Consider the following 17,591-nt stretch of genomic DNA (forward strand, 5'->3'; position numbering starts at 1 on the left):
TCATTATTTGTTAATAGACCTTTTTAAGTGGTGAGTTGTCTATTGTGATGGTATCGAAGGGGTATGGTTCGTAGAGTATAACGCAGCGGAATAAAAAACTAAGAGTAAGCGTATAAGCGTGTTCGGTCACGAAAACAATTTCTTTATCAGTTTTAAATTTCTTGTAAAACTTTTATTGAACAGTTGGAGTGCTAAAAGATTAAGGAGTGTAGGGAAGTGAAAAATCACACAAATGATTTTTATACTGGTTCGAATCAAAAGATTCTACGTCCAGTTGTTAATCACTATAAAAAGTGATTAACGATTTTCACTAAAAATACAGTTGTACAGATTACAAGATAATGAAATGAGTAAGGGATAGAAAACACCTTCCTTCGACAAACGAACGGGAAGTGTTTCCTTCGACACACGAATCGGAAGCAAACATTCTGCCAACTCGAAGAGAACCGCTCCGACTTTCGACACACGAAACGCGAGCTTCTCCTATTCACGAGACCAGGCAGAGCACCTTGCCAACTCGAAGAGAATCGCTCTGACTATCGACACACGAAACGCGAGCTTCTCCTATTCACGAGACCAGGCAAGGGAACAGAACTAGCTTTTGAGAACTTCCTCAAACAAACTGTATTCTACAAAAGACCCACGTTCACAACGTTACTTTCTGAAGTTCTCAAAGCACCTATTTATAAGCCTAGGGTCAGAAACTGAAAGGTCATCTCCCAACTACCACAAATAATCGATTATTGTAAGTGATAATCGATTATCCAAGTCCGTTACAGGTTTTTCAAAAAGTGATAATCGATTATATGAAGTGATAATCGATTATTCAAGTATGACTTGTGATAATCGATTATTGCTTCATGATAATCAATTATTCTAGTACAAAATGCAAGTGATAATCGATTATAGCTTGTCCATAATCGATTATTCAAGTTAAAAATACAAGGTTTAAGATTTTTCTACTACATCCAAATTCTACAAGTTGCTTTTTAAATAAATCTAATGTTATCTTTAAATAATACTTCTTGCAGCATCATCAAAACAATTCTTCAGGTTTTACCAATACTCCTTATTGGTAACATATTAGTTGACCTAGTTAACATTTGAGTATTTTCAAAATATTTTATTTAAAGGCAAGAAATTATCAAGTAGGATGAGAACAATGATGTTTTTCTTGTGTTAGAGTTTGAATTGTATGATTTATTTCTTTTACTATTTGTTCAAAGTTGAAACCTAAACTATATGAAGATTGAAAAGTATAAGTTTCTTTTCCAAGATTTTTGTCTTATGTGGATTTCAATATTAAATAGGAAATGCTAACATAGATATATAAACGTCAGTAGAAGGAAAACAACATTATTTATATCACATCTATTAACATTTTTTAATTTTAAGGTAATTTGAAAAAAAAAGTATATCAAACCTATTAATTATTTATAATTATAAACATATAAACATTATATTACATCCAATAATTTTTTAAAAAATTTTACACTGTTTAATATTTTTCGATTGAAACATGTTTATTTAGCAGTTCACTATTAGAATAAAATTTTATTTCCTACAGATTATATTTAAAAAAAATAAAATATTATTATAAAACTATTTGGTATCTCATCATACATAGGCACTTATCTAAACCAGTGAAAGTTCCATTGACACTTAGCAATAACATTAGTAAAGAATTCAAATTCATTTCGTCTCCCTAAGATCAATCTCAGGCTAGCCAATTTTCCACCATGGAAGTTTGCTTCAATGTCAAAACGAAATTATTTAAAGTCGATTAATAATATAAACACATAAAATATAGCACATTATTGATAACCCTTCCAAGCCAGGCCTGAGAAACACATTCAATTCATTATGTATTGGATTACTTTGAAAAAAGTAAAGACCAATAATGAGAAAAGAAAAAGAATGAAACCGGTGTAGTATAACTTTAGATTGAATGAACTGTGTCTTCGTCACTGTCTTCCTTGTCACTGTCTTCCTTGTCACTGCTGCTGCTACTTCCACTACCACTTTCACTACTGCCACTTCCACTGCTACTGCTAGAAGTAGATGTCTGCTCATCCCTTCCCTCTGCATTCGCCTGGGTTTCGGGAGCTTCTGCAGGACTGTGTCCTTTGTCCACCTCATCACCGCTATCATCCATATCCACAACATCATCATCCGTGTGTGGAACATTCATGTCAAATCCAACATTATCTTTTTCTTCAACATTATTGTCATCCTCCGGTGACTCGCTGCCAAAAAGGTCTTTAATGTCAATATCGTGATGTTCCTCGACTTCATTTTTCGCATCTGGAGAGGCATTGATGGGCGGTTCATTTAGATAATCAGATGACCTCTTCGAACCAACTTTGACACCTGCCAAACGACACGTACAACATTAAATTATTCGTAGTTCATACATAAATAAATAAATAGCAAATACTGCATCAACTATGTCATTAATGGCGAATGCACCACAAAATCAACAGAGCAGACATCCAATAAAAAAAGTCTTTCAGCACTGGGGATAAGAATGAGGCAGCAATTTATAGCACGCAGCAAAGGAAACACAGATCATCAAATTGGAAAACATGAACAGTACACCTTATACAAAAGCTCATACGGTAAATAACCATATGATGAAAATAAAAAGCTGCATCACATAATGATGAAAATGAAACGCTTAGGGCCTGTTTAGTTTGAAAAAAAGTTTAAAGCTCAATATAGTCCAAATATGCTATTACATAAATCTTCAGACTATATGATACATACCAGTATTCTCAGGTTCACCAATATCAATACGCTCCACCTCAACCTGTGCAGAACCAACAGAAATATCGTTAAAATGGTACAAGAGAAACTATTTTGCTTCATTCATGCATTTAGAAAACCTTGTTCGCCAGTCTCAAAAATATAATTTTACAGCCTTCAGTTATTTCTATAACTCTTTCCCCCCTTAATTAAACAAATGCTTCAATTGATGAAAAATGAAAAATAGCTTACTGTGTAACCATGGAAACAAATAATGGTCCTGTCATCAAATGAGAAGTATCTCCATGATAACAAGCATAAACAAACACTTTTATATTGCCCCTCCAGGCCTCTCCAATCAACTCACCTTCCCCCCACCCCCTCCCCAACTTTCTCTCTCTATTATGATATCAATAATACATTATGGTAATCATGCACATACCAAACATAATAAATTTTTAACTCCATAAAATCAGTAAAAATCTTAATGCATTGTAAAAATAACCATATTTATAATGCAAAATTCTGACAGCAAACAATTTTAAGATACAATGGAATTAGCTAGTATACACAACTATGCCATAGATAGTTAGTGAGCACTTACTGGCACAGCCTGAAATGAGCTCCTGCCAAGAGATGCTGGCTTTACAGACTTCCCAACAGGGGATGACCGAGGATCCAAAGCTGGTCCAGATGGAGCAGCCACAGCTGTAGCTGCAGCACCTGCAGATTCACCAGGCATTCGTAGGTGTCGCAGTTGCTTTACGGCCCTATGAAGCCGCTCCAATCGAAGTGTCTCACCATCAAAAAACAATACAGCATCGTTTTCCCTGTAATCCTCACTGTTCCCCTCAAATGTCACTTTGGGTTTTCCTATTTGGTTGTTCTGAAATTCCACAGAAATCCTGTTCTCTTTGGTCTTGCGTAGCAATCCTGGCTTATTCTTATCAACTGAAGCTGGCTTAAATTCATCTGAACCGATTCAAGACTTTAATGATTAAAATTCAACATAAATAAGGGGAAAAAAATAATCCTTGCAAAATCAAGAATGAACATTCCATACCTAGTTGCCAGTAACTTGGAAAACAAAAACTGACCCACCAGAAAAAAAAAAAAACTATTAAAAATGAATTTTTATAGTTTGGAACTTACATCGTAGCGTGCAGTATTTGTTGGAGGATTCATCTTTGAAGGAAGGTCCAAGGGTGAGATTGTACCACCGATCAGGCTCAGGAGCAGTCTTGGGCTCTTCTTGAGATTTGTTGGCCATGGTAGAAATAAAGTTCACCGACCTCAGACAGCCTGATTGGAACAATTTTTCACTGAACTCATTCAAAAAGGTGCAAATTTAGATAACTAAACAAGTCTTCTAGTAGTATAGCAGGATATATCAGTTCTACTCATCAATGGTTTCAGAAACATAACGCTAGGGAAAAACAAAGGTAAGAAGAAAACTCAGCAAGTGCTGCAGAATCATATTAGAACTTGTTTTTAATTCGAACGAGTTTGGAAATTGTTTGAGTTTGTAGTGTCGTGTTAAGTTCGTTTATTAGTAGCATTTTTTACAGTCAGGTGGGAATTAGTACCCCATGAACATCAATTGACATTTGACAGTGGCTTAACTCAAGAAAATTATTCTTCCACAATATACTACTAGATTGTATTTATTTATTAAGGAAAAGTCTTATAATCCTAATTCAATTGTTGGAAGAACCATTCGCATTCAAAGTGTCTGGACTATGATAATGATTCACAAATATTCACACTAACGAAGACTTTGCAGTTGTTGTACCTCTTGACCTCATGATAATAACTATCTCTTAATTTTATCTCAAATCATTATTACAGAACCAGCACAAGGCAAGCACCAAGAGATTAATAAGACGGGAAATAACCAAAACCAAGAAACCAAACCTGAGAGCATCAGACTACTGTTTTTTTTTTTTTGTAAAATTAATCAATGACATGTTTACAAAGAACAAGTTAACATGGCTGCACCAATTTACCATATATTATGAATAAAAAGGAGCAAAATCCAAAAAAGCAAAAAAATAAAAAATAAATCTGAGACAGACTGAAATAAGGACCAAAAAAATATATGAATATATCTGTGAACCAAGAAATAACTGCAAAACCAGTGTGAAAGACAGACTCAGGAAACGAGAATCACAATCAAACTTACATTGATATGCAAAACAAATGCAGAGATAAGGGACGAAGATAATTATTTAAATAAAAAAGTTATGGAGATTTGGAATGAGATGTGTGAATTAAGGGTTCACGAAGAAGAATCAGGGGTTTTGCTTGCTTTGATTGTTGGGAGAGGCTGAGATGGAATTGGGGTATCCAATTGAGAAGCCAGATGTTTTCATTTGAACAGATAACTGAAATGTGAAACCCAGTGAACTCTCTGTATTCCTAACTCCTAAACGATTTAAAAAAATGGTCTGGTTAATTCAGGTGTGGTTTTATTTGGTTTTTGGAGTGGTTTAGTTCATTTGTTTTTTCACGCATCATGTGAGTTTATTAGCTTTTACCTATTCAACAGGAAGAAACAGAAAAGCCAAGTTTTTCAACATTGCTATTACATTATCTAGTAATCACTTTCTTCCCTCTAATTCTGAACCCGACCCAATTCTCTCACTCTCTCTGCATTACACTTCCATCACAATATTCAAACAATGGCAATGATAACTTTGTATCACCTCACTCCATTCAACTCTCGAATATATAACCAAATATTGCCTAAACATACAAACTAATTTTCCTCCCTCAGCATAATAAAGAAGATCTTATCGAATTACACAAAACAACCTTCGTGATAACTACATCACAGAAACAACAAAAGTTCAATCGGTAATCAAAATTATCACATCAACTTACAACTTCTTTTCCAATTCAATGATTTTCAAAATACTGATTACAGGAGATGAATCACAGAGACGTGGTTGAGACAAAAATACGCACCAGTGTTAGAATTGGCTACCCGGTAATTTTAAACTTAGGGTTCAATCATGGATGTTTTGTTTTTCTATTCTCTGCAAACAGGAAAGGGGGAAAGCCAGGAAATCAACCATGGTGCTATCTTCTTTTATTATAAAAAAAATAAAAAGTAAACAATTCTTTATGAAGATATCACAATATTGTTTACCTTAACTGTATTTTTTATTTTTTATCTCCATCATCCACAATTTAAAATTGTTTATTTTTTGTTTTTAAAACAACACAAATTATAATCTTTGTAAAAATCGGTAAATATTATAAGATGAGAAGATCACAAATTTAATAGTAACAAATTATATAACTTTATCCTGTAAAATAACAAACTAAATAATAATAATATAATATAAATATAAATTAAATAATACTTAAATGACTTTTTGTTAAGTTATATAATTGTTCCAAAAAATTAATTTTAATTCAGGTATTGTTGCAAATGATGAAAATTATAAACAAAAATATAATTTTAGCAAGTTATAAAAAACTATATCTTATCATGTAATTACTTTTTATATCATAAAAATGTAAATAAGATTTGATCTTATATAATATGAAATATAGTTATCGTATTTTATGTTATTATATTAAAATCTTAATAATTATTTCTAATTTTTATATTTATTTCCAAAATAAATAACAGTTATTCTAAGGATGTAATTTTTATATATCGGGGTAGAATAAATGGTATTTGGTTGACTTTTAGCAAAGAAATTTTCATTTTAGCTAAATTAGTATAATAGGAATGAGACTTTTGGAAATAATACTTTTGTTAAATATAATGACTGTACTTCATAGTTATTTTAGTTATTGGTGCAAGATCCATAAAATATAGCATGAAAACTATATAAAATAGTCACTACTTTAACAATAGATAGAGTTGTTTTTGAAAATTAAAGTTAAGTTACACTTATCTTAAAATGTTTAAAATATTAAAAGTTTATTAAATATATTTCTACTATAAAACTATTCACAATATTAAGTGGTCTTTTATCAAGTCAGATGAGTCATTTCTTTCTAAGGATTATTCCATTGAGAATTTCTTTCCAACTGGTCACACTCACAAGACGATTATTGCAAAAAAATAATCGAACAAGAAACATGGACAAAACAGGAAATAAGGATAAGTTAGTGTAATTTAATTTATAAAAGTAAACATCCAATTAAAACACTACGTGACAAGTAATAGCAGAACATCTTAACATGCAATGACCGAATACTATAACAAACAATGACCGAACGATTAATGCAACATGAACTGACTCCTTGACTTGACTATCCAGATCGTAGACCGAACGATTAATGCAACATGAACTCACTCCTTGACTTGACTATCCAGATTGTATGAATATGTAGTTAGAGTCGTCCTTGCACTTGCGGTAGTGAAATAGCTGACACCAATCAACTACCACCCAAGGTTAATCCACTGATGCTTACCTCGATACCCCAAGTTTAAAGGACCTCCTGATATTCTCACAAATGAATTACCTTTCTTTATGTGAGAATAGTAATCATAGAATTTCAAGATGAACGACAACTTAGCACGATTCCATATTCATAGTGTACAATTCAATAACCAATCATGAGACATTCTTCCATAAAATTCTCTTACAACCAACTTTAAATATAATACATTAGAATTTACTCAATAGTTTGTGCAAGTACTCTTAACAAATCTTAAACAATAATGAAAAACACATACAATGTCGAACACCTTGTGAACGTTGAAGACCGAATGGAAACTCACCACCTAAAACAAAACTGAACACTAACTACAAGACTGTGCCAATACAAGACCGAGCGCTACTACTAGACTGAATACTAGTACAAGACCGAACACTAATAAAAGACTAAATACTAATATAAGACCGAGCGCTAATATTAGACTAAATGCTAGTATAAGACCGAGTGCTAATACTAGTCTAAATGCTAGTATAAGACCCAACGCTAATACTAAACTAAATGCTAGTATAAGTTTGAGTGCTAATAATGGACTAAATGCCAGTATAAGACCGAGTGCTAATACTAGACTAAATGCTAGTACAAGACCGAGCATTGATACTAGACTGAATGCTAGTATAAAACCGAGCGCTAATACTAAACTAAATGCTAGTATAAAACCGAGTGCTAATACTAGACTAAATGCTATTATAAGACCCAACGCTAACCCTATAGCATATGCCGGACATTTGAAATTGACATAAAATACTATTAATAATACCTATCCCTACTAAGAGACTGAACAGTACAACAACCCGAGTACCAATGCAAAACGAAGCACTAGTCCAAAACCGATCGGTCATTAACTGAAACTCTAAAATAATAAAACTCTGTTAAGACTAAACACACGAAACAAACCGCACGGTCAATGAATGACTTTCAGCGGTTTGTATAATTCTACAGAATACTACATAATTATGATCAACACCTATTCTTACCAATTCACATCATTCTTACCAACTTTTAATTCCCCACACTTGTATCATACTCCCTTCCCTGACCAATTCCACTTATACAATTAAAAAAGAAGAAGAAGCAAAACATATTAATCACAAAACAGAAGACTCCAAACCTGTTCATAAGTTTCAGCATTTCCAATATCGATCAACCATCCAAAATGCAACCAGTCTAAACAGTGATTTTATACACAGAAAAATTATAATTAAATTAACCAACTTCTCTTATCTTAAAACAATTTGTCCGAGTGAGAAATCTTCACGGTTTTTGGCTACCCAACATATTCTGGATCACTCTAGAGACTTCAAATTGGTGAAAGAATACCAATCACATAATCAAAAACCGAAATCAAAGTCAGATGAAGGAGATGAACACATGCAAACTAGACGGTGTTTGCATGTACCAGAAAACTCAAAATTTACAATGAATAGAAAAATTTTCTTACGAGTTTCAGAGAATAGCAACTGATCGGTAAAAATTAAACCTTAAACACCATGATTTACTTCTACACGACCTAACTAAGAAACATTTGTAGTGAAGAGGAAGAAATTCTAGAAGGATTTTGTCGAAAGAAGGAGAAGAAAATAAGATATCAGAATGTTAGAAAAAAAGATACTTCATGCATAAAGTGAAACATAATTTGAAACTTTCATTTATATACCATCATCAAAATCAAACGGTCCATTCCCTTGCATACACCTATTTTCTTTATCCTTCTTTAATTTTCTGAGCCGTCACAATTTAACTTTTTTTTCTCTAAAAATATAACTGGTTTTAGACGCTACAACTATATTTTTAAAATAGTATCGTTTTAGTAATCAATGGCATGCAATAAAGTTGCATATACACAAACCACAAACAAAATTATTGATTAAATATAAATAAATTCTTAAAAATCATAACATATTTTATAATGTATCACGAGAAAGACACGTAACTATAGTTAGATTTTAAAAGAGACATCTATACAAGAGTCTCTTTTTCATTAAATTTTTAAAATTATATGTAAATTTGTTGGGGTTTGATTTTCAACAAAATAAAAAATTCAAATTGGACCTGTTTATGATAACTCCTTGGAAAATGTTTATTCAAACAACTTATTCTAAAAATATTATTCAAAATTGTCTAAGAAAAACTTTTTCACATTATATTGATTGTTTTTTCTTATAACATTTTTTTATATGCAAAAGGAAAATTAGAAAAAAAAAACATTTATTTATCATATATTAAACAAAATTTAAAAATAAGAATTCATTGATGTATTAAATATTCACAGTTTAAGATATTTAAAGCATGGTTCTTTAGTCCAAAAAAACAAATAATATAATTTTACAAAATTATTAAAAGAAACAAAGTTTAATTAAGTTTTAAATTTCTTTTAAGTTGGCAGACTTTTAACCAACTATCTGTTAAATTTTTATGGTTAATTGAGTTTTAAAAAGTTTAACACTTTTTAATTGAGTTGTTAAATATTTTGTTAATTAGATTATTTAGTTTCGTGGATTTATTAAGATTTCATCATGTAAATTTTTAAATTATTTTATAATTTTATAAATTCGTAATTTATTCTATAACTTTATAATTTTAGGATTTATATTATCATTATTTTTTTAAAATTTTATAACTTATTTCTAAAATAAACATTTAATATTTTTATTTTTCTGTACTTATTCAACATTTACCAATCAGTATTTAATATTTATATAATTATATAAAAAAGTATTGGTAACAAAAAATATATATATTTTGACCTTAAACACAGTTGTTTTCAAAATGCAATTGAAGATATCAGAAAATTTTTATATTCATTAATTATAAAAATAAAGATAAGAAAATATTTTACTAAATTTGAAATTTTGTGGAGTTATCCTGCCCCTTTTTCTTCCCTCCCAATTCATGTCTTCTTTAATAATATATATATATTTTTTCATTATACCATCTTGCCAAAGCTAAAAAGAAAAATGATATTTTAACATTAATTTTTAACACCATTTTGACATAACAAGTCAAAATGTGGTTAGATGATTTCAAATTAAAAAAATTGAAAAAAAGACATATTTGAAAGAAAAAATCAAAGTTTTCTTTTTAATCTAAAATAGTCTAATCACATTTAATATAAAAAATTAGTGTTAAAATATCATTTTTCAAAGTAAAGTTTTTTTTTTTTTTTTTTTTTTTTTTTTTTTTTAAGAGAACAAAGTTATTTTCTCTTGGGTGTTTCTTGTATTATCCAAAAACAAGAATTAGAGGGAAAAGTGGGGTAAGAAAATAATTTTTTAAACACAAAAGATGTTAATTTCAAACCCATTAGAAGAAAAGATAAAATATTATTGGTGTAGTTTATAATGGAGCGAAAGTGAAATTGGCTAGAAAACAATTTCCAAACTGAGCTGTGTGAATCGAAGCAAAAGTGAAGAAACAAAATACATCCGTGATTGATTTGAACGAAATGATACTTTGAAATTTACGACTCCAAATTGGAAAAAGTATAAATAAAACCCTAAGCATTTCTTCGTCATCAATTTTGATGCCATGGAAATCACTCCTCTTTCTGCCAGTTCTCCAATCCACCGTCTTCTTCACATCGGTTAGTCCTTTCTTTTCTTATTTCTATCTCTAATTCCTCCACAACTTTATTTATTTATTATTTTGTCTTTTTTTTTTAATCTACAGGCCACAAAGAAGCAATATTCTTTGCGGGATCCTCTTCCACCCTGGTAAGTAATGTAATTCTTTATCACTCTATTCTGTTTCGTGTTTATTTCATGTATGTGTGGGGTCTTAGTTTTGTTTGATTGAATCCCATTGGCTTTGCAGTTGTGTACTCACAGTGGAACAACTTATAAGCATCCAGTTTTGAGGATTTCACATAAGGGTAAGTGTGTACTCTCATTATGCATTTTTAATAACATCTTACATTACAAAATATTCAATACTAATCTGGTGTTTTTTTGGTGTTTATTAGTTTGTTTATTTCTCCATGATACTTGGATGAGGGTGTAACGAATTGTGTCTAGTAAATATGGTAAATGACTGGTTGTAATTTTATTTATTTATGCTTTATGGTTGTTTCCCTTCCCTTTGTAGCTCCTCAATGTAGCATGCAAGGAATCTCTAAGAAGCTTGAAAATGTACCATGGCTGTTTGGTAGTCCTAAATTTATTGTTCAGAATAAATTGCCCAGAGATGTAGTTGTTAGATCTGAACTTACTGCAGCTGGATCTGCTGAAGATGGCTATTTACTACCTGGTATGTATAATATGTTTTATTTGATTAGGGTTTTTGATTTATGTTTGAACTGGGAGGCTGGTCTATTTTGCCAAGTATTGATTATCTCTTACTTGCAGAGCTGAAAGTGGAATCTAAAGTCAGGGGAGCTTGCTTTTATGTTGTCACAGCCTTCAGTGCCATATTTCTTTTTGTGCTGATGATGGTTGGACATCCATTGGTACTCCTGTTTGATCGCTACAGAAGAAAGTTCCACCATTTTATTGCCAAAGTGTGGGCTACACTGACTGTAGCACCATTTTTCAAAATTGAATTTGAGGGACTGGAGAATCTGCCACCTCCAGATACCCCTGCTGTGTATGTTTCGAATCATCAGAGTTTTCTAGACATATATACTCTTCTTACGTTAGGAAGAAGCTTCAAGTTCATTAGCAAGACTGGTATATTTCTTTTCCCAATAATTGGGTGGGCAATGTTTTTTTTGGGTGTCATTCCTTTGAAGCGCATGGACAGCCGAAGCCAGCTGGTATTCTTTCTCTATTATTATTATTAATTGCACTTAATTTTAAACAGTTCTTGTTGGATGGATGGCAGTGTTTTCTGTGCAATTATTTCCCCCTTTTGGCTTAAGAGACATAAATGATGTTCAAGTCATTTTGCTTGCTTCTTGACCTGCAGGACTGTCTTAAACGATGCATGGATTTGATCAAGAAAGGAGCCTCTGTTTTTTTCTTTCCAGAGGGAACACGCAGTAAAGATGGAAAACTAGGCACATTCAAGGTGAGTTTGTGTAAAAATTCTTGTAATCATTAATCATTGCCATCTTTGTAGATAATTGTGATATAGAAGCAGACACTGAGACCCAAGTTAGATAGGAAAGGATCCACTAATGGATTGAAGTTTGTTGATTAGTAGGAGCGTACGTGATAGAAAATAATTGATTTTGTACTAGCATTTTAATATTAGAAAGAAAGTTATCTAATAGTTAAAAATGAATTTATATTAGAACCATTAAATTAAGAAAAGATGAAAGGTTAGGATGAGGAGTAACTCGCATAGAGTTACTTTGAAGTAACTTGATCTTACCTCTCTCTCTCTCTCTCTCTCTCTCTCTCTCTATGTATCTATGTATGTAGTATACATACAATAAGCTCAAAAAGATAAAATAACTCAAAATTCATGTATTAGTCCGTCATATTAATAAAAACTCAGTACCATACAAAAGGAACAAAATTTTAAAACCGAATATTGCTGCTGCTGGGAAAAGGGCAGAGGAAGAAAGTAAAAAAATAAGATGAGTATACAATATCTGCTGGTGGTTGTGTATCTATATGTTTGATAGGAGATTTGAAATTAAGAAGTGTGTAGTTATTTGCTGTATGTGTATTGAGAATACACTTTGTAAGAGACTTTTCTCTGTAGGACAGCAAGTGTGTTGTTGTATTGTGTGTGGTTTCACTGTTCAATGTTATGTTTTATTCATTTATCAATCGGTGTTCTATCATTTTGGTCCAACTTGCCTGATCCAACAGATATTTCGTGACAAGTAATTCATCATTTCAGCATGAGTAAGGTAATTGGAGTGGATTGTTTGGAGGAAAAACTTAGGTTGGAGGCCAAAATTGAATCTAGCATGGAAGAAAATATAGGACGTAAGGAAATTCATTGGGCGGCTGTTGAGTGTTGAAAAGTGTGGAGGAAGACATCATATGGGTCTAATTCAGATTATCATCACAATTTTGATGAATATCATATTGCAAAAGATCTATTTGTTCAATTTATTAACATTGCACGAGGGAAGGAAGGTGAAGATGTATATTTCTTCTATTGTTTGTTTGGATTGAAAATCTGCCAGGGAGGACTGTGTCTTTTAGTGGCTCCCATGTGATTCGAGTTCCATTCAATACTAGTGTGTGAAATGGGACTGAAATCTGCTACATAAATGATAACATGATGAATGCCCTTGTAAGAATGTTTCTGTGGTGAGTACTTCCGATGGCTTGTTATTCGAAAAAATGTTGTACTGGCAAGTACATAAAAGTTGACTAGTTAGAATTTGTTCACAAACATGACCGTGACCTGGATTTGTAGCACCAAGAATCATCACGGTATAAAACTTGTGCAGCTTCCTTTTAACTTTTTCCAGTGAGCCAGATTCCAAGAACATTCTCATTTATTCAACAAATTGTGCTTATTATGCAATGAAAGGAGACATTATATAATGATTAATTTGTTTGATAGAAGCCAACTTGTGGGCAGAATCGTAAGGACATTGAATATCATTTACAAAAATACTGAGTTTTTCTCCAGAAAGTGTTATAGGTTTTCAATGTTCTAAGGATCCACAGTATATTGATTTCCACATATAGATGCATTAGAGCATAAAGCTTAAAATCCAGTTTGATCCATTGTTCAATGTTATTTGATTACACTTTGTTGCAATGCTTTTGCAAGTGATCATGGTAACCTTGACCATGGAACCACTTGAGAATAAAAGATTTAGGAGAAATATTGCCTGAGGGAGATATTGCTCTTAACTGATCTATTAATAGAAGAAAATACACAAATCTGAAGTACAACAGGTAGATGAGAAAATCTGAACCTCGGACCCTACATGATTGGCAGGCACAGCCCAAAAAAACACCTTAGAAGACAATAAACTTTTTTAACAAAACTAAATCTCAACATAATTAATCAAGACAAATAACTTTGTCTATTAAGTTTCTTGGAAGTTATTGTGGGAGTCCCAAGAAATGAGGAAATTGGACTAGACTCCATTCTATGGAAGAGGAGGAGAAATATTACCCAAGGATATTTTTTTGGACCCCACTGGCCAAACAGGGGTGATGGTCCCAAAAGATGGTTGGAACAGGGACTGGAAGAGCTGATGAAGCCCCTAGAGGAGATGTGGTGTCACTCCTATTACATGAAGGCGGTTGTGGGTTTCATGTGCCTAATTGTACCATACCAAAGTGGTGTGTGGAGCAGTGTGCAGAGGCTTTAGCCTCTGAAACTAGTTGGGTTGTTATTGTGTGAATAGGCAGTGACTAACCAAACCCAGTTTAATACTAACTTGAGATTATTAACTTTTAGAAATAAGGCTTGAGTGTATTTTGACTTGACAATTTGTATATATACGTGTGTGTGTGTGTACAAAAAGGTCTGAAGAGATGTGCACAGGAAGGGAAAAAATTCCACTACCTTTGTCACCGAGTGATGGATCCAAAATCCTGCACCCAGGGCCAAACAATAAAATTAATCACTATTATATGGATTGCAATTGCCCACCCTAAAATGTATCAAAATCTGCCTTTGATGACACATATATTAGTTAGATTCCACAAAAGTGAACTTTATGAAAACTATGCAATAGTTATTAATCAATTGTCTTAAAAAAAATAAAGAGCAAGGCTCTTGAATAAGTGTAGCAACTTAATTACAAATAAATAAGATGTTAGGTTAGGATGGAAAGATAAGAGTAAGATATAATATTTCACTTGTAGCAAGATCTGCTATAATCACTATCCTAAAAACTTATTCCACCTATTTATACTTATTATTTAATTAATCATATGGGTCTACTTCAAGAGTACTGCAAGGAGTGGGTGCTCAATTAGCAGCAAAATAGAGAATAATTCGAAAAAGGCAGCAGGAGAAAGAATTTTTTTTTTAGAGTTTCAACTATAGGATGCTGACAACTAAAATGACTAACAATGATCTTTCTTTAGTAACATGCTACAAGTTGTAAATGAATGGAAAAGTAGGAAAACAGAAATAATACATATAAATGGATGGAAAAGTAGGAAAACAGAAATAATACATACTGATATTACTTTCCTATACCTTTCCATATGTTTCCTGAATGTTGTCATTCAGCATGAAGTTTATTATCAAACAAGAGTGTCTGCGCTCTGCACAGTGTTTAAATAAAATTAAAAAAGAGTTTAGATAACGTTAAAAGGAGAAGAGTGAGAGAAAAAAGAAAGTTAACTCCAATGTACTGTCGAACCAACAGATGGTGACGAGTGGACAACGTTTATATTACAATAAGTAGCAAAATACAAAGAAACTATTTGTTATAATAGTATAATAAAAGATTAGGATAGTAATATGAAATTAATACGTGTCTTTGGTAAAAGAAGATAATACCTTCCAAAATACAGGAGTGTATTCAGTTTTACCATACTGACAAAAAGTTAAGAATACTGGATATAAAAATTAGGATGGAACATGGGAATTTAATGCAGTGACTATGCTATGTTTGTGGTGGTGAATATAATAATTGACTATCCAGATTTGCCTTGTGTTCATAACGTGAATTATGTCTTTTTACGGATATGGATGAAGTTAATGGCATTCGCATACTAAATAAGTAACTAACACTAGCACAATTAGATAACATTACTAAAACACTCAATACTGAAAGAGTAATAATTATATTTTAAATGAACTTATTTTTAAATTTTGATAGTTTTTCCTTTTCCATTACTTTCTGTCTTCACTTGGGATTAAAGTGATTTGGGCGCTTATTGCACCTAGATAGGGAACTCGACCATAGAGACGATTGAAAAATCAGTAGGAGGGGGGTGCAGGGTATCGGGGTATGTTTTAACTGGACTGGTTCATGAAAGCTGTGACCCAGAAAAATAAGAGGCTCCCTAGCTTATATGATGATTATGAAATGTAACTTGAGATAAATTAATTTCAACTATTTCATTTTCGTTTCTTTATACATGTTTGTTCTGTCTGAGATTTATATCAGTGAACTAACTCATTCTTTTGTGACGTTCTTTGGGGGATTTGCAGAAGGGTGCTTTCAGTGTAGCTGCAAAGACAAATGCTCCACTCGTTCCTATTACCCTTATTGGAACTGGTCAAATCATGCCTGCAGGAAAGGAGGGTATTGTGAACGTAGGATCTGTGAAAGTAGTTATACATAAACCCATTTTTGGAAAGGAATCTGATGTGTTATGTAAAGAGGCTAGGAAGGCAATCGAAAGTGTACTGACTCAAAGCTGAGAAATAGACTGCAAAAATGTGCTTCCTGAAGTGACCTAATGTACTTATACAATCAAATGCCTGCATCTACGTTGGAGAATGGATTCTCTCCTTTGAAATTTGAAATGAAAGAGTAAAGTGTTTTCATCTTATCCCTTCATGAATTTCAATCACAAGCTTTATAGAATGTTTTTGTAAAATATATTAAATTAAATAAATCTAATGTCTAAGATGTCATGCAGTGGAAATGTCATTGCAGAGGAAGCCTTATTTTTTTATTAGGGAGTAGGGATCATTAATATTTTGTAGCAACTTAGCAAGCATATTTTGGTATGGTATTGATTAAGATAATCGGATATTGTTACAGCTATAAGATTACAACTTAGCAATTTAATCTTGTGTGCATATTGTTTTCTTTTTTGAGAATGTTTCTGAGATGAATTATCATGGAACGAGTTTTGTGATTTAATGTTGTTTTCTTTTTGGGATATGTTTCAGGGATGATTTATTATGTTATTACTAAACATTTTGTTACTTCCTGTGGTGCAGTCATGCTTTCCTTAGGTGGGACTATCTTATTCATGTTGGAACACCTGACATTTGTTCTTCAGGAGAAAGTAGGAGGTTGCATTGCACTTACAGAAGGATTTTTAGATGTCAGCATCACTTATGTTTAAGTTTGGACTTTTCACCTTTAATGAGAAGACTTTACACAGGAAAGTCATTTACTGACCACACATATAACTTATATGTGCAGCAAAAAGTAACTCACCCGTTGACAAACAGTTTACTAGTTGCTTTAGAATGATATGTATTTTATAACCATTTTTTAATGCTTATCTTAGGTAAATTAAGGTAGGTCTTTGAGTACATTTTATAATGTTTTCATTCAATTTAATTCTTTATATTTTATTGCAATAAGAAAAGACAATTAATTATAGTCTCAAAAATTTAAAATTAAGTATTATTAACACCTCTTAATCTTTTTGAACATGAATTGTAATCAATTAAAGAGTTGTTTTAGACATCAAATTTCTTTTTATAGGAACTCTAGATACTTGATTGTTGTCAATGTACAAAAATGTTAATAGACTAACAATAAATTGGATTTGATTGGTTTTTATGATTATTTTCAATTTACATATATAAACATCACAAAAACCGAT

General features: G+C 32.0%; 2 protein-coding genes across 5 annotated transcripts; one reads left to right on the forward strand and one right to left on the reverse strand.

Annotated features, from left to right (window-relative positions):
* Window positions 1–1,662: 1,662 nt before the first annotated feature.
* LOC106770969 (ELL-associated factor 1) lies at window positions 1,663–5,845 on the reverse strand. 4 transcript variants are annotated; one of them, XM_014656827.2, is made up of 5 exons: window positions 5,713–5,845; window positions 3,898–4,067; window positions 3,350–3,717; window positions 2,767–2,809; window positions 1,663–2,370 (listed from the first exon to the last, which is right to left on the reverse strand). In XM_014656827.2, the coding sequence occupies exons 2-5, from the start codon at window positions 4,013–4,015 to the stop codon at window positions 1,940–1,942; spliced, it is 960 nt and encodes a 319-aa protein (XP_014512313.1). In that variant the 5' UTR covers window positions 4,016–4,067; window positions 5,713–5,845; the 3' UTR covers window positions 1,663–1,939. The 4 variants fall into 4 exon arrangements, with proteins under 4 accessions (XP_014512313.1, XP_014512314.1, XP_014512316.1 ...); XM_014656828.2 differs by having other exon boundaries at window positions 3,898–4,047; window positions 5,713–5,844; XM_014656830.2 differs by having other exon boundaries at window positions 3,898–4,047; window positions 5,629–5,778.
* A 4,708-nt stretch (window positions 5,846–10,553) lies between these two features.
* Window positions 10,554–17,297, forward strand: LOC106770974 (1-acyl-sn-glycerol-3-phosphate acyltransferase 1, chloroplastic). Its single transcript, XM_014656837.2, has 8 exons — window positions 10,554–10,786; window positions 10,873–10,916; window positions 11,017–11,074; window positions 11,287–11,448; window positions 11,547–11,953; window positions 12,106–12,207; window positions 16,234–16,558; window positions 16,975–17,297. Exons 1-7 carry the CDS (start codon window positions 10,732–10,734, stop codon window positions 16,444–16,446), a joined length of 1,041 nt encoding a protein of 346 aa, XP_014512323.1. The 5' UTR covers window positions 10,554–10,731; the 3' UTR covers window positions 16,447–16,558; window positions 16,975–17,297.
* The last annotated feature ends 294 nt before the right edge of the window (window positions 17,298–17,591 follow it).

Source organism: Vigna radiata, chromosome 8, assembly GCF_000741045.1.
Source record: "Vigna radiata var. radiata cultivar VC1973A chromosome 8, Vradiata_ver6, whole genome shotgun sequence".
NCBI lineage: Eukaryota > Viridiplantae > Streptophyta > Magnoliopsida > Fabales > Fabaceae > Vigna > Vigna radiata.